At 38.5% G+C, this 16768-nt stretch overlaps 3 protein-coding genes across 6 annotated transcripts; 2 read left to right on the top strand and 1 right to left on the bottom strand.

Moving 5' to 3' along the window:
- The first annotated feature begins 885 nt into the window (after positions 1–885).
- LOC116006527 (receptor-like protein kinase FERONIA) lies at positions 886–4490 on the top strand. The gene is made up of 2 exons (XM_031246940.1): positions 886–1086; positions 1405–4490. The coding sequence occupies exon 2, from the start codon at positions 1432–1434 to the stop codon at positions 4060–4062; it is 2631 nt and encodes an 876-aa protein (XP_031102800.1). The 5' UTR covers positions 886–1086; positions 1405–1431; the 3' UTR covers positions 4063–4490.
- Positions 4491–5170: 680 nt separating this feature from the next.
- LOC116007662 (thioredoxin H9-like) lies at positions 5171–7269 on the bottom strand. The gene is made up of 4 exons (XM_031248397.1): positions 7138–7269; positions 6166–6312; positions 5781–5903; positions 5171–5552 (listed from the first exon to the last, which is right to left on the bottom strand). Exons 1-4 carry the CDS (start codon positions 7177–7179, stop codon positions 5400–5402), a joined length of 465 nt encoding a protein of 154 aa, XP_031104257.1. The 5' UTR covers positions 7180–7269; the 3' UTR covers positions 5171–5399.
- A 2634-nt stretch (positions 7270–9903) lies between these two features.
- LOC116007266 (myosin heavy chain, cardiac muscle isoform) lies at positions 9904–16427 on the top strand. Of its 4 annotated transcripts, none has more exons than XM_031247901.1 (14): positions 9904–10120; positions 10512–10786; positions 10911–10955; positions 11081–11143; positions 11311–11373; positions 11501–11563; positions 11654–11716; positions 11888–11950; positions 13732–13794; positions 14368–14430; positions 14559–14618; positions 14847–14981; positions 15400–15495; positions 15620–16427. In XM_031247901.1, the coding sequence occupies exons 2-14, from the start codon at positions 10571–10573 to the stop codon at positions 16163–16165; spliced, it is 1539 nt and encodes a 512-aa protein (XP_031103761.1). In that variant the 5' UTR covers positions 9904–10120; positions 10512–10570; the 3' UTR covers positions 16166–16427. The 4 variants fall into 4 exon arrangements, with proteins under 4 accessions (XP_031103761.1, XP_031103759.1, XP_031103758.1 ...); XM_031247899.1 differs by having other exon boundaries at positions 9906–10120; positions 10531–10786; positions 14838–14981; XM_031247898.1 differs by having other exon boundaries at positions 9906–10120; positions 14838–14981.
- Positions 16428–16768: the final 341 nt, after the last annotated feature.

The raw sequence follows: 16768 nt of genomic DNA, 5'->3' as shown, positions 1-16768 counted from the left end.
TAAGGTATTTTAGAGGATGAAACATAATTTTCTTTGTATAAGTTTAACCAATAATCAAACGCGTAATCTTTTAATATGAATATTGTATTTTATTCATTTAGTCACATCTTTTGATATGTATTAAATTTGATGAACATATATAAGAGGATGCCAACAACAAATTTTTTTTCGGAGGTCGTACATTTTTTTGGCTGATATTGAAGAGAGAGGGAGATTTGAGAGAGAAGAAAAAATTATTATATTGTTGTGTTTTTATTTATTTATTTAGTGGGACTCATCGAAAATATTTTTTTGAGTATATCCAGAGTTTCTACCGAGCAGACATAGTGGCTAATTCTCTTGTTGAATTGTAGACACCTCTTTTAGGTGGAACAAAGGGCTTGGAGATTTAAAGTTGTCCCATATTCAAAGTCAATGATCAAACATTTTACCTTTCACTCAACCATACCCTCAGGTCCCCATTGAAAATATTGATGCACCTATTGCGAACCAATAATACCCAACAGAGTGCAAGTGCCAACTGAGCATGTTGAGGGTGGTCGTCAATTGACGACCACACTCCTTTGTTTTGTTTTATTTTTTTTAATACAGCAGTTGAACAATTTAACTGATTGTTGTAATATATACTCCTATAAAATATAAATGTGTAATTGATGTATTAATTTATATTTTTAGTTGAGATAAAATACATCTAATATTCAAGTTAAATGAATGAGAGAGATCATCTAAAACTAAAAAAAAAATAAAAATTGGGAGCAAAAATAAAAAATAAAAAATTGAGGTAAACGCGTTTTGAAGGAGTAGCTTTTTGTTGGTCCAACTAATTTTGTAATCTTATGTGACGCCTAAATTCACTTAATACAAAAGCGACTATAATACATTTTTTTGAAGTTCCGTTCTCTCTTTCCTTTGCCATTTTCAACCCTCTGCTCTATCTGTAAAGCTAATCTGACTCTGTCTTCCCATTTCCAGCTCTTGTCTGATTGTAATACGGCATTGAGTTTAAGGGATGAGCCCAATCATGCCTTGAACTTTGCCTTTTCATTGGGATTTTGATCTCTACTTCTATCCTTGCTCCTCTCCCAGGTATTTTGCTTTGCTGTTTCTCTGAACATAAATATCTTAGCGTTAGCTCATTCTGCTTTCTGGGCATGTTTCTTTTGAGTTCAAAGATCATTTTTGAAATTAAAAACAAAATCTGGTCTTTTATTTCCCTTGTAATATATTCCAGTTGTTTTTTTTAGTAAATTGTAAAAGAAAAGTTCATCTTTTCCATTTAGAGTATGTATTTATGGTGACTGTATTTGATGCTTTTGATGAATTTGATGAATTTTGCTTGTACGATCAAAGAACGTGGAGGGTTAAAACTTAAATTCTTGATCAACTTTTGTTGTCTTCTTTCAGAAATTGGTGCGGTAATCTGCGTGGTTGATGGCTGCCTATAAACTGTTCGTTGTTTTGATCTTGAGCTGTCTGTTACTTGCCCTCGTTCAAGTGTCTGGGCAGATTGAGGTTCTGTTAAGTTGTGGAGGTCCTAATCGGAGCACTGATGAATACGGCAGAGAATGGAGTACAGATATTGGGTCTAACTTCCTAATGAGCAGTGGAAAGTCATTTACATCCCCTGCTGATTCCCAGAAGCCCTCTGTTCCTCAAGTCCCTTGCACGAATGCCCGGGTTTTCCAATCTGAGTTCACCTATAGTTTCCCAGTATCATCTGGTAGGAAGTTTCTTCGCCTCTATTTCTACCCTGCAGTTTACAATAAGCTCAATCCCTACAATGGGATCTTCTCAGTTAGGGTTGGTCAGTATACCCTTCTGAGGAACTTCAGTGCTGCACAAACCACTGAAGCTCTGAACTTTGATTACATGATAAAGGAGTTCTCCATCTATGTTCCGTCTGGAGCGTTGAATGTGACTTTCACGCCTTCTGGGAACTATTCGAACTCTTTTGCGTTTGTGAATGGGATTGAGGTTGTTGCACATCCTGATATCTATAATACTGATGATGGAAGTGCTCTTATTGTCGGTCAATCTTCTTCTCTGTTCTACATTGGCAATACTACTGCACTTGAGGGTGTTTACCGGTTGAACATTGGTGGCAATGTTATATCGCCATCAAGTGATACTGGCATGTTTAGGTCATGGGATGAAGATTCGAAATATATATTTGGAGGCGATGGGGTCACAGAGACTGCAGATGATTACAATTTGACAATACCACCCACTTCCATTGCCCCTGTGGATGTCTATAAAACTCTCAGATCAATGGGTCCAAATTCAAGTGTTAATGTGAATTCCAACTTAACATGGTTCTTTCCTGTTGACTCAGGGTTCTTCTACCTTGTCAGGCTCCATTTCTGCGAGGTCACCAACATTATTACTAAACAAAACCAGAGGGCATTTCATGTCTACCTGAACAACCAAACTACAGAGCCAGATGCTGATGTAATTGCTTGGGCAGGTAAAAATGGAGTTGCCACACATCATGACTATGTGGTATTTTTTCCTGTTGGGGCTCCACAGGTGGATCTTTGGCTTGCACTACACCCAAAAGCAGGGTCCGAATATTTGAATGCAATATTGAATGGCCTGGAAATATTTAAAGTAAACACTAGTGATGGAAATCTTGCAGGTCCCAATCCAATCCCAGCTCCAAAACAAACAGAGATTGACCCATTTAATCCATCTTCACTATCAGGTCGGTCAAAGAATCGCACAGCAGCTATTGCTGGAGGAGTTGGAGGTGGAATTGGTGCCGTCCTTCTTATTGGATTAGCCATTTATTTTGCCTCTCGTCGTCCTAGACAAAAAACGGACTCAAGTCCAAATGACAGACCATCGGGTTGGCTTCCTCTTTCTTTATACGGGGATTCTCATTCATCTGCTTCTGAAAAGACACACACTACTGGAAGTTATGCCTCCTCTCTTCCTTCTAACCTCTGTCGCCACTTCTCTTTTGCTGAGATCAAAGCTGCCACCAAAAATTTTGATGAGGCTCTCGTCCTAGGAGTAGGAGGTTTTGGCAAAGTATACAGGGGAGAAATTGACAGTGGTACGAAAGTTGCTATTAAGCGTGGAAACCCGCTCTCTGAACAAGGTGTTCATGAATTCCAAACAGAAATCGAAATGCTTTCTAAACTTCGCCACCGTCACCTTGTCTCTTTGATAGGGTATTGTGAAGAGAATTGTGAAATGATTCTTGTCTATGACTACATGGCTCATGGGACTCTTCGGGAGCACCTGTACAAGACCCAAAAGCCCCCGTTGCCATGGAAGCAAAGGCTTGAGATTTGCATTGGTGCTGCTCGTGGTTTGCACTATCTTCACACGGGTGCCAAGCATACAATTATCCACCGTGATGTTAAAACAACTAACATACTCTTGGATGAGAAGTGGGTGGCAAAGGTTTCTGATTTTGGTTTGTCAAAAACAGGTCCCGCTTTGGATCATACTCATGTAAGCACTGTTGTCAAAGGTAGTTTTGGGTACCTGGATCCTGAGTACTTCAGAAGGCAGCAGCTCACAGATAAATCTGACGTCTACTCATTTGGAGTCGTACTTTTTGAGATTTTGTGTGCCCGTCCAGTTTTGATCCCCACACTCCCCAAGGAACAAGTGAGCTTAGCAGAATGGGCCTTGCATTGCCATACGAAGGGAATTCTTGATCAGATTATGGATCCTTATTTGAAGGGCAAGATTGCTCCAGAATGCTTCAAAAAAGTTGCTGAGACAGCAGTGAAGTGTGTGTCAGATGTTGGAACAGATAGGCCATCAATGGGGGATGTACTTTGGAACCTTGAATTCGCTCTACAACTTCAAGAGAGTTCAGAGGGGAGTGGCAATGGTCTCGGTGGAATGGATGTTGAGGACAGCTTCAATGCCACATATGAAGCAAAGAGGGATCCAAATGCATCCCCAGGCTTTGATGTAAGCACAACTGATTCAAGAAGCAGCGGGATGACAATGAGTATTGGTGGTCGGAGTCTTGCTAGTGAAGACTCGGATGGGTTGACACCTAGTGCTGTCTTCTCTCAGATCATGAATCCAAAGGGTCGTTGAGTCCTGAAACAGCTTTTCCCCGCCACCAGTTGCCAATGTGAGTAATGGGGTAAGGCAGTGCTCTATCTCCCTTCTTAACATGTACTGTCTCATTCTTTTACTCATATTTTGCTTTTTGATATCTCGATGTTTTCTCCTTGAAGCCCTTTTGTAAGTTGCATCTACAGTAATGAGGTCTAAAGTATATAGCCATTACTGATGAAGAGCTCGTCCATTTGATATTTTGATCTTAAGCTTCTTGTAAAATGATTAGCTGTTTGTATAGGGCATTGCTGGTGATATAAATGTACTACTTAGAATTCTGTTTATGCATTTACCTTCAAAAAACATGGAACAAAGTCCCAATAACTCGGCATTGTTTAGTTTAAAGATAGTTGTTGCTATCATTTAAGGGTGAGATTTATTTTATTTTATAATCTTAATCTGAATCTGTTCTGGTTGTTGATTTTTGACTGTTTAAAGGTGCTAGTGTTCCATGGTTTAGGTTAACATCAAATGCTTTAAAATATTCTTTCTTGAGAAATTGTCCTTTCTGCTAACACACTTTGAATGACGAGGGTCGAGGGAAACCTACAGTCATTACCCGAGGATATGCACGGGCTAACGCACTTAAGACTACGAATATGGTGATGCATACATGTGATCTCATAATGATTTTAAAATGGTTAGGTGATTGGTAATTGGTATAGGCACTCTTGACCATAAGGTTAAGGATTTGATTCTCATATTGTACAAATGATGAACTTTGAGTGTGTGGTATTGAATTGAGTTGCCTAGTATGAGGTTGGGACTCGGGAGTTTGAATTCATGTGTATGCAATTATGTTTTTGGAAGAGTAGCTGCCCTGAACCGGGCTGATTAGTCTCATTCTGCAAGATGAAGATGTGAATAACAGTGCAATATACTCTGCATGATTAGAGGTACAAAATTCTGATTCAGTGTCAAAGATGCTGGCTAATAATTTGCAATGATCCCTCAAAAGAGCAGAACCAAATCATTCTACAATTGGTTTAGGAAGGGGGCAACCAATGTGGTTATATTTTGCAAAGAAACAAAACAAGGAGCAGTTTGAATGTTTGATAATATGCAGCACATTACAGGGGAAAGGTAAAGACCAATGCATCTTTTTACTGGGGAAAAGAAAACCATTCCTTTTTCCATTACAATGCTCAATGTGAAGCTGTGAAGGTCACCTAACTCACAGCTTCTTTCAGCTTTCTCAATCTCAAAGACACTAACCGGGAAAACGTTAGTTGCATTTACAATCGAAGACACAGACAGACTAACAAAAAGAGAAGGTCATTCCATGCCACTCATGAAAGCATCGCCATAAAGAGCTATGGCTGGCTCGGTGTCTCTGAGTCAGCAACCGCAGCTACCTTCTTCTGCAGCTCTTCTTTGTTGGCCCCTATGACTTTTTCGAATTGCTGTCCACCCCTAAGGAAGAAGAAGGTTGGCGTCGCTTTGATGTCCCAGGTTGAACTCAAGTCCTGATCCAAATTATACAAAAGATAATCCGCCTTGCCAGATTAGCGACACAGTTCTGAGAAACATGGAATATTAGTGCACATTTGAACAAAATGCATGGATACTAGTCTTGCATTCAACTAAATAAGACAACAAGATGTAGAATACAAATTCTATTTTGTGTACATCAAGCACTCTATCTCTAACAGTTCATTGGACTTCAACATTTTATTCAATTTTTGTGTACTTACCGAAAGCACATCAACATCGACCACCAAAAACATCCAAGAAAGATGTTTCTCAGATAGCTCACTGTATAATGGTGCAATTGCTCTACAAGGAACACACCATGAGGCACTGAAGTTCACAATGACCTGCAAACAGTTGTGCAGAGAACTCAGGCACCATGAAAGATACACATACACTGATACACACATAACATATACTACAGACAATACGCGCAAAATAAAGTAAAAATGCCAAAGTTGGTCTTTATGCAGAAACAATGAACATCTCTTCTTACTTTATTATTCATTCATTATTTTCCATTCAAACTACTAACGAACTCTGAAATGCTGCTATATAATCGACAGAGATTAGTGAGAGCGAGAGAAGCGATATGGCTACATGACTTACAATTTTGTCATCTTTCTTTGCTTCTTCCATCTTCTCCTCCCACTCTTCTCCTGTGGCAATGAGGTGTACATTTTCGCTAGAAAATTCAACATTATGCCAAGATTCATCCTCATCAGCATCACCATCACCATGATTCTTGAACAAAAACTGCAATTCCAATACTTGGTCATTGAAACAGATACCAAATAAAACTTCAGTGATCACCCTTTTCATCGACCAATTTAATGGTCTTTACTCTTCAATGACAGATGGATTGCCAAGAAACTAGAAAAGTCCTAGGATGCTAGAACTATCAACTTCATCATTTGTATTTCTAGAATATCAAGACATTGATTAGAGGCCATGTCCAATAGTAAAACCACTGGCCCAGGAAGGTGATATGACAGTGAAGAAGATTACATACTAACTGAAACAATAAGCAGCACTAAGGAGCAAAGTAGATAATCTTGGGCCAACCCTAGCCAAGTTGGTCAGACTATTGACTTGGTAAATGGTAACCATAAGATTACAAGTTGAATTCCTAATAACTGGCTATTCGCTATTGGCTTTCTTAATTTGAGTTGGTCAGCTTGACAACCTAGTTTACTTGGTTCATTGCCGGCCAGGTCAAAAGGGTAAATGAGGTTACAAGTTCAACTTTTAGGAGGAGCCTATTGGCTTTCTTGATTTGGGTCGGTCAGGTTGACAAACTACTTTACTTGGTTCTTTGCCGGCCAGGTCAAAAAGCCAAATTTACCTTGCACTCACTTAGTAGCCACAATATTACAAGTTCGACTCCTAGGATGAGCCTATTGGCCTTCTTGATTTGAGTCGATTAGCTTGACAATCTAGTTTAGTTGGTTCTTTGCCGGACAGGTCAAAAGACCGAATTTTACAGTGCACACCCTCAGCAGTGATTGCGGGTTACCGTTGTCATCCAAAAAATAGAAAATCTTCATATGATGAATGATTGAATGTGATAATTAGACAAACCTTGGGCATGCACAACCTGCTTATGTAATTCCCCATTGTCATTTACCATGAAGCTCGGCTTCCTCTGTGCAGACACCACTATTAAAAAACTAGCACCAATTCAATACCCACTTAATAAAACCTGGAAAGAAGATCAAGGAAAACGAGAGGAGATTATAATTCCATTCACGAATCCAACAAAAAATCATTTGAAATTTCAGATTTTCAGGAAAAGGTAAATGAACTAAGGAATTTGCAAAATAACGTATCGTTTATTTATGGGAAATAATTGAAAGAATTCAATTGTCAGATCAAACGAGCAAAACCCCAGATCCAAATATTGAAAAATTCACCGAATGAAGGCAGCAATTATACAGAAAAATGGAGGGAAGCGAAAGTATTATTAAAAGGATGACATTTGTGTTTTACATTTGAATATAAGAAAACGAAGTCATGCTCAGGATTTGAAACTTAAGATACAAGTTGTGTATGTTGTGACAATTATAGAAACCTAAGTAATATAAGTTATATTGTATTTAGGGTTGTAAATTGTAATGAGCTTATGAGCCTAATGATCAAAGGCATGGGAATGATGGACAATTAAGCCTTTGCCTCAGTCCAACGCCTCAAATGATCATTAGGGTACTCTTAATTGGGATATTAGGAGTATCACATCATAAAATATGGGCTCAAGTGCCATTCCGCACCATGAACTAAACGCGATTCTTCATGCCGCACCCTCACATTGAATAAGTGTTGATTTGATGCATTAACCGCAAAATTTTTGTCGCCTAGCCTATTTTGCAGGTTGCTCCCAAGTTATAGGTAATAACTTGCTGATGTGGAGGTGATTTTTTATTGACATGTTTTAATTTACAAGGTGGCAGCCATTTCATCATCTGGCTCAAATAAACCCAAAATTAAAATTAGAAACCAAACCCTAATCACAGCAAGGTTGAGCTCTCCGATTTAATCCATGGCTTCTCTGATTCGTCGACCACCAACATCATCTTCCTCGCTCACCAAGCATCGTCGAGAAGAGAAGACACCACCAGACTGCCCACCGCTGCCTACAGTCTCCATCGCCGACCCACTACTCTACTTAACCGGTCGAAGTTGCCGCTATACTTCTTCTTATGAACAGAAAACCTTTGCCGCTATACTTAGCTTCTTCTTATGAACAGAAAACCATTGCCTTTTCCCACTTTAAGTATCTAATATATCTATCCCCTCATTAGTCACTGTTTGGAATTTTTATTATTTGTTTTTCTCCCTCTCTCTCTCTATGATAGTGATGAGTGATGGATAGATGGTGTAGGCAGGCAAAGCAGTACTCCTAGCAGTACTACAAAGACCACTGCTACACTCCAGTCACCATCGCTTACCAACAGCGCTGGAAGAAGCACCATCGCTGCCGCTGCTCTGCTCGCCGGGAAGAAACAGAGGTCGCCGAGAGGAGCTGATGTTGCGTGCTGCCATCGTCGGAAGTTTTAGCTGCGCCGGAGTCCGCCGTTGTACAAGGAAGGTCGCCGGATCCCGTTCCTTGCTGCTGTCAACGAGAGAAGAGGCCAGTCGCTGCTCTGTTCATCGCAAGCGGTCGGACGGGGAACCACTATGACGAGGAGACCATCGCAAGCGGTCGGACGGGGAACCACTATGACGAGGAGACGTGAAGCTAATCGCAGCTGGAGGAGCCACCGCCACCTGCTTTGTTCACCGGAGTTCACCATGCCTGCCGGTGCTTGCTGCTGGAGTCTTCGTTGAACTTCACCGCCATTGCTGCACTTGGCTTGCTCACGATGAATGGAGAAGGGGAAGGCGAAAGAGAGACCACTGGAGAAAGTCAATTGTTAATTTTGACTAAGAAACCCATCAAATTGATTTAATTTCAAATTAATAATGCCACATCAGATAAATACCCGGTGCCATGTCAGCATGGTAACAGGGAAACCTGTAAAATAGGCTAGGCGACAAAAATTTTGCGGTTAATGCATCGAATCAGCACTTATTCAAGGTGAGGGTGCGGCATGAAGAATCGTGTTTGGTTCATGGTGCGGAATGGCACTTGAGCCTAAAATATGTGAATACACGGTAATGACTCGTTTGGTTTGCGGAATAAACCTGAAATAGAATAACATCATTAGTAATAGGCTTATTCTTTTGTTTGATAAATGACATATTCCCCTTGCAAAGAGAATAGAGATTTATAGTCCATAAGTATTAGGTTATTTTCATTCCGACATAATCTTAGGTGAAAGTCCGGCAAACTATCGCCCGTCACATTTTATCAGAGAAGGTGACAAACTTGTCGCCTCCCCTGGTGAAAAGTGACCACACCGGTGGTCGCCTTTCCATGGAGAAGGCGAACAGTGATCGCCTTCTCTGGTAGAATGTGATCAGCGATGGTTCAGCGCCATTGATTATCGAAATGAAAATGACATGTAATTTTTTTTTGAAAATGACATGTAATAGTAGTTCAATTATCGACTATTGGACTTCATTGTCCTGATATAACATGTTAAAGAGTGTCGTTACACTTTTACAAAATTTAAGGATCTAATTGACTTTTTAGATAGAATTTAGAGAGTTATCCTTTTTTCAAATAATAATGTTACTCTATAATTGTTCAAACATGTGTTATTGTGTGTGTGTGTGTTTTTTTTTATTTTTTTATTTTCATTTATCCAATCATAAGATCGCGTGACATCGGACGGTAAGGATCTAAACATTTTACCGAGAAAGGAAATTCCCGAAATATCCTCATATTAGACAAGTATTTAAGAAAGCGCCACCCTGAATTGAATGCCGTTACACTCGATCGAAACGCATCTGAGCATCTCCCCCTTCTGAACTGCAAAGCTACAATCTTCTTCACAAAGAGCCGTCATCTCCTCCCCACGACGTCGTACGAGCTTGCTCCTTCGTACACTTCCCGGATCCTTTATCTGTGGATTTATAGGCGCATCAGACTTATCCGGATTCCGGATCAATCCAATCGATTTTGGTACTTTTACGCCGAATTTGATTATTCGAGCTTCAATTATGTGATTTTTGCATTTTCCTTGGTATTTTTGGGGTTAATTTTAGCAATGCGATTTTTCTGCCCGGTATGTGTTATTGAGAAACGGTGTTGTTCAATGCGTTTGGTATAAGAGATCTAGTTTAAAATAATAAGAGCTTGATTTAAAAACGGAGGATTCGAGACTTGAATTAGGTATAATTTCTATAGTTTATTCATAATATTTTGCAGGATAATGAAATTTGGGAAACTATTTGGATTAATTTGCACTTGTCCTATTTGTTTCCAGTTAGCATAATGGCTTACGATTGAAGTGTTGAATTAGAAAGTTTTGGGGCTCATTTGAAGCTTTTTGATGACTCTAAGTCCTTAGCAGGTTGTCCTTGTTATTGTAGAGCTTGCCAAGTCCTCATTTTGAAGTCATAGTGTCCTATAATGGAAGAAGAGAAGAAGAAGAGGAAAAATAAGAAAAAGAAGAATAAGCAGAATAGAACCACAGAGAATGTCTTGAGTGGTGCTGGACAAGTGGCTCCTCATGATCAGAACCATGTTTCTGAATCACAAGAGGATACTACAGACACTGGAGAGATGCAGAATAATGATGCAGCAAGAATAGACAGGGATCCAAATAGACATCTCTCTACCAATCATGTAGGTTTAGGATTTGAATTCATGGAATCAATTCAAGTTGGATTTTTTTTCCTTCTACTTTATGAGTTAATGGGACATTGCACTAGTTTCTGTTTAATAATTTCTTACGCTCTTGCTTTTACAGCCAACTTTAGCTGAAGGTGATAAACAGTACTGGGTGGACAGAGAGGTAAAGATAATGCCTTCTTCCTCTTAATTGTTTCTTTGTTATTATCTATATAATAATGATTCTATAGTTCCCTTTTAGATATTCCATAATTTTGTGAAGCAATTTGTAACTTTTTGTATCTGCAGGCTATTTATGAAGAGAAAATTAAGCAACTAGAGAAAGAGAAGAATGTGTATGTACAGAAAGAGGTAAATATGTGATGTGAGTTCTTATATTACATTCTAAAAATTTAGAGTTTTTAGTCAGTTGTCTTTGAGTATTATTTTATTACTCCGTAATTTAATACGTAATACTGGTGTTTACTTATGTTCTGTGTTTCTAATTGATGACATTAGTGATTTTTGTCCCTGCACAGGCTATTCTAGAAGAGAATATTAAACAATTGCTTAGTGAAAAGAGTGAAACTTTACAGAAAGAGGTAAGAATGATAATTATAGTAGTACACAACTAATTAACCTGCTTGTGTATTTTCCGTTGATGAATTTCCTTTCTATTATTATCATTTTACTTATTTAAAATCATGTAGTGACCTCTTCGTTTTGCAGTCTAAAGTTGAAGAGAGAATTAGACAACTAGAAAATGAAAAGTTCATGCACATCCACAAAGGGGTAATATAAATACTACAAATTGTTGGTTCAGATATTGTACATGTTGAGAATATTATCTATTTACTTATGTCTTAATGTTGGGATTTACAGGCTAGTCTTGAAGAGAAAAATTTACAATTACAGAAGGAAAAGGACATTCTGTTGCAGCAAATGGTAATATAAAATCCCAATCTAAATGGCTTCTGCAGTTTAAATACTTTCTTTTTTGCCTGTTTATTCATTCATAATCTGCAAATTTACTTGGTTAGAGATGGTTTATTTCATAGAGATGTTTATAATTCCTTTCTTGTAATTGAAACTCCATACTTTTTTTTGGGTCTCCAGACTGTTCTCGAGGCTCAAATTTCACAATTACAGAATGAAAGGGACTCCTGGCTTCAAAAAGAGGTGATGTTTCTTTCATTACAGTAGAATACTGAAGTGTTTCAGAATTAAATTGATACCTTGTTTTGTACCATTATTGGGCATTCTTTTTTGAGAACTTTGCACATTTTAGATCCACTTAGCCTTTCCTTTTCATTTGGCCAATTATTTCTAGAACTAATCATTTATGCATTAAGAGTTCTCTATAGACTTTCAATAATTTTTGGGTGCTAGTGCTTATTTTCTCTTTACCCCGATCCCTTCATCTAGTTACTTCTTATGGGTCCAAAAAGCTTCAACAATAGGTTATCATACTTTCATTGATCATGGGAAGTGTCAAGTGTGCTATTCCTTCCAGATACAAATGAAATTTTTTGAGTTATCACTTATCAGCTTTGGAGTATCTCAATCAAAATGGTTTCCAGTCAGCGGAAAAGGTGGACATGTTTTGTAATGGTCATTGAATTGGAGGCACAAAGGGTGAAATTGACTGGGTTAGTAAGTTGTTGTATGAAAAAAAAAATGGAAGGCACCACTATAGAACAGGTTCAGGGCAATTCCTGTGTGACAGAGTCCAAAGAGGAGGGGTTGACTAGAAGTATTAAGATTCTGGAATGGACAGAAAAAGAGACATGAGTGGCTATGAGAGGTTAAAATATAAAGAGATTCAGAAGAGACAAGGTGTGATGGAACAGGTTTGGGGAAGATCTCCTTTAGATAAGATGGGTGGGAATTGCTGTTCTGCCCTTCATTCTTCTGGTTGAGATAAATTAAAGAGCCATGGCTATGCCCAATTCCTTGGAACTTATCTGGATTTAGTGAGCAGCCTGACACTGCTCTCTTAAATGAAAGGCAGGCCAACTGTAGTGTTAATAACCCAAAAGCATTAATAAATTACCTTATTCAGCTTCATCCCCATCCCTATCGGTAGAATCAGAAAGGATGAAGTAAATGGGAAGTGGGAACTTGGCTGCAATCACTGATAAATTAAGAATGCCTTCAAGGTTTTACAAAGGTAATATGCTACATCCTTTCTCATGGCTCATCAAGCTAGATCAGACTCTAAACTGTTATTTGAGTTTGTCCACTAGTAGGAAGCTAGTCAATCTGAAATGTGCTTGAAAGGTTTGTTTCTACACAATCAGATTCAAAGGAGGAGACAGTATGCTTGATGAGATGTGGAGATATCTCTAATGGAGAAGATGGTTATATTCCTGGTATTGAGCAGTTTGGGACAATTTGGGGTAGCAACTCAGAAGTGGGGACAGCCAAACTGAATCATCCACTATCTGTAAACCATCTTTGATTGTTTGTTCCAAATTTAACACCTAGATGGGACCCAAATAAAGGTTGGGAAGAGTTTGAAAATTTCAGTAATTTTTTGGGCATAGTTTGTGGGTCAGGGTAACAGCAATATAGATGGCCAAATGTGCTAGGGTGGGGCTAGGAAGGAGAATGCTGGAATCGGAAAAAGGTCAAAGTCAAAACAGTAAAGAGAACTGTAGAGATTGGAATTGCAAGTGCCCTATAAGATCAAGTATAGAATAGCTAGGTGTTAGATAACTTTTATGATGTACATTGCTCCTAGGTTTGTGTGGGAATTTTTAATTAGTTGTATTATTAATAGATTGGGAAGTAGTCCTCTACCTGATGACTCTGCATAGGTTGCACACTTGCACTTGCACCTCCTTTGTGCCTTTAATATATTTTCTTGACCTTTCACCCAAAAAGTAAATAACCAAAAAAAAAAAAAAAAAAGACTCTGCCTTGTTATTTTTATTTTAAATATATGCTCTTCCTCGCAGGCTGGTTATCAGGGAAAAATTAGTCTGTTGGTTGATGAAGCAGCAGCCCTGAATCTGAAAAGGGTAATTGAATGAGAATACATAGATGTGGTTTGCTTCGGTTTTATAATTAGATAACCAGGATTTTTTTTCCTGAACTTTTATGAAATATCTATTTAATTTTCGAACTAGTTATGGCTCTAGTCCAGAACTATGGTGATAGTTTACTTTTAGTTCCAAAGTATCAGTTCAGGCAAGATTGGTCCACCAACTATTTGAAACTGGACAGAAATTGTCCTCTGTTGAGATGTTAATGGAATGACTATTTTTTCCAATTTCAATAGTTGGGAGAATCATTCTTGTCCACTTTTGGATCCTAGGGAGCCATTGCCATCCAATTTTGAGTCCAACAGTAGTCCTCCAACTATTAGAAAGTTGAAGAAAAATGACCCTTCCATTTTGGTTCTGTCACGAGGATCCTTTTTGTCCACTTTTCAACGGGTGGGGGGGGGGGGTCCATTTTCTTCCAAATTGATAGTTGGATACTAAAAGTAAAATACCACTATAGTATGGGAATAAAAGCAGAAGTAGTTACATTTTTAAGAATGTATTTTTTCCTTTCACTCCCTGATAATATGATCTTTTTCATGAAATCAGGTGAGATTGGAGGAAAAAATAAAACAGATGGAGGAGGAAAGAGATGCCTGGATCCAGAAGGAGGTAAACACTAATTTTTCTAGATGCCTTTGGTTTCTGCTTCAAGTAGGTTACCAGGATGGATCTTTTGATGTCTTGATGATAGTTGTATAAGAAGGTAACTGTGACCAAAGTTTTTGCTCATGTTACAGAACTTGATGGAAACAACAATTTCAAGCCTGAACACCAGTAATGCATTCTTACAAACAGGGGTATAACATCTCAATGATCCTTATGACACTAACATCTTTTTGTTCTAAGCTTTCCTCTTAGCCAGATGGTATAATTTTGTTTTTTACTTAACTAAATTAATCATAAGTTTTGTTCATTATGCTTACTGCTGCTAAATGTAAGCAACTGAGCCCGAAACATGATAGTTGCTTTTATTTATTTTATTTATTTTATATGGAATTAAAAACAAACTGTGTCAGGTTACTCAGGTGAAGGAGCTTGAAGAGTTGCGGAACAGTAATGCACTAGAAAATCAGCTGCTGAAAGTAACTGTAAATACTTTGCAGTCACAAGTACAGGCCCTTGAGAAGAGCGCTGCCAGTTCATCAACTGGGAGGAAAATGGTAAGTTGCTTACATCTTATATTTTCATCTCTGCATGATGCATGCACGACACTAGAGCCTTACGCATTGGGCTCTATCTTTACTGAGAACCTGTGCGTGCCCCTTCTCCAGCAGCCGGCATTTTGTTCTGTTCCTTTTTACTGCCTTTTTATTTTGGAGCGTGGAGTGGTGGTAGCTAGCATGCCCTTAGATTGTCGACATGTTAGGGATATTTTGATGTATTTGTATTCCGTAGTAACTAGTAAGGTTGCATGTGTTTCGCTTCTTCCTTCTTTAGAGCTTGCAATCTTGTCACTAGTTATGCTATGGAAACGTGGGAACCTAAAAAGCCTATCATGTCGAATTTACTACAATATTTCCCTTCGGCATTTTAAAAATTATTTTACTTGTTACATATTATACTTTCTTCTACATGTAGCATACTTCTGAAAATGGAGAAGTGAATTCTGAGATGGAGGCTACTCATGCAGTGGTCCAAAAACTGATCGCTGAGAACTCAGAGCTTGTTGAGAAGGTAAAGCACATCAATCTGCTGCGGTGAAACTGTTATCCTCTTAGAGAGTTTTTCTGCTTTGTTTCGAAGTCTAGATTATTAATTAAATAAAGATAATGACAAGTGTTTCTCGTTATTTTCCCAGGTAAATGAATTATACATTGAGCTTCAGCGGAGGGATTCTGTTAAGGAATTGTCTTCATCTCCTATGACTGAAAATGCTGAATCTACTTATAATACCAATACTACTTACATTACAAATAGTTCATCTCATGGGTTAGAGCTGATGTCTGAAATGGCCAATGGTCGTGAAATCTCTAGTGCTGACAATCCAGCGCTTATATCCACCGAGGTACTGCCAGTATCCAAAAGCATGATTCAATCCACAGAAGACGTCAACGACAAAGCCAAAATGAACGGTCTTGACAAGGCAAATGCTAGAGATGACAGTATGGATTTAGTTTCTTCCGGGGTTGAGTCAAGCGAGATAGTGCAAATTCCTCTAGACGAGACAGAAGCTGATGAGGCTAAAGAATCTGAAATCATTCCTGATGATCAGAAACCCACCGCCGAGGAGGTTCCTCTCTCGGATGCACCTTTGATTGGAGCTCCCTTCCGATTAATATCATTCATGGCTAGATACGTTAGCGGTGCCGATTTGGTTGACAAAAACTCAGCCACAGCCAGGTAAGTCCTCACTTCTCACCAGTTAGGTATAGCTCTATACAAACCATTCATTCTAGTCTGTAACGGTAGTAACTTATTGATGTACAACAAAGAATGCAAAGCCAAAACATGAGGCCATACATAGCCCAATTTTGAGGAGTCTTCAGTTTACTATACAGGAATTTGTGTACCATATTTACTAGACAAACATCGCTTCAGACAAGTTTGATAAATTTAACTTGTTTATTGATTATGTGATTATTTTAAAATAAAGTTTTAGATTGTCATCTTGTGAATGAAACATGTTCTATAGGGGATTTTGAAAATAGTTTGATGTCAGATTAATTGGAACTCAATGGGGCTATTATGGAGCATTTGGTTGCAAGGAGGAAATTAAGGGGAAAAGGAATCATTATTCTATGGGAGAGGAATGATATTGGAATAAAGTGAAAATTTAAATTCAAGTGTTTGGGTTGCAAGAATAGAATTACTAGAAATTTCAATTCATGTATTTAAGTGTGGAGCCATGACTCAAAGAATTACGTAGCAGGGACCCTAGTCTCCTCCGTTTTGTCCCAAGTTGACAAGCTTGTAAGCACATTTGTTACATTCCCTCCACACATGGACA

Source organism: Ipomoea triloba, chromosome 15 (assembly GCF_003576645.1).
Source record: "Ipomoea triloba cultivar NCNSP0323 chromosome 15, ASM357664v1".
NCBI lineage: Eukaryota > Viridiplantae > Streptophyta > Magnoliopsida > Solanales > Convolvulaceae > Ipomoea > Ipomoea triloba.
The sequence above is the reverse complement of the archived record's forward strand: the minus strand, read 5'-3'. Positions and strand labels throughout refer to the sequence as shown.

Excerpts from the sequence above, each read along its gene's own strand:
- LOC116006527 (XM_031246940.1), top strand. The coding sequence starts at position 1,432 with ATGGCTGCCTATAAACTGTTCGTTGTTTTGATCTTGAGCTGTCTGTTA.
- LOC116007662 (XM_031248397.1), bottom strand. The coding sequence starts at position 7,179 with ATGACAATGGGGAATTACATAAGCAGGTTGTGCATGCCCAAG. Across the intron at positions 5,904-6,165 it reads CAAAGAAAGATGACAAAATT|GTCATTGTGAACTTCAGTGC; the intron begins GTAAGTCATGTA and ends AACTGTTTGCAG. Across the intron at positions 5,553-5,780 it reads TCGATGTTGATGTGCTTTCG|GACTTGAGTTCAACCTGGGA; the intron begins GTAAGTACACAA and ends AATTTGGATCAG.
- LOC116007266 (XM_031247899.1), top strand. The coding sequence starts at position 10,571 with ATGGAAGAAGAGAAGAAGAAGAGGAAAAATAAGAAAAAGAAGAATAAG. Across the intron at positions 10,787-10,910 it reads GACATCTCTCTACCAATCAT|CCAACTTTAGCTGAAGGTGA; the intron begins GTAGGTTTAGGA and ends TTGCTTTTACAG. Across the intron at positions 11,717-11,887 it reads ACATTCTGTTGCAGCAAATG|ACTGTTCTCGAGGCTCAAAT; the intron begins GTAATATAAAAT and ends TTGGGTCTCCAG.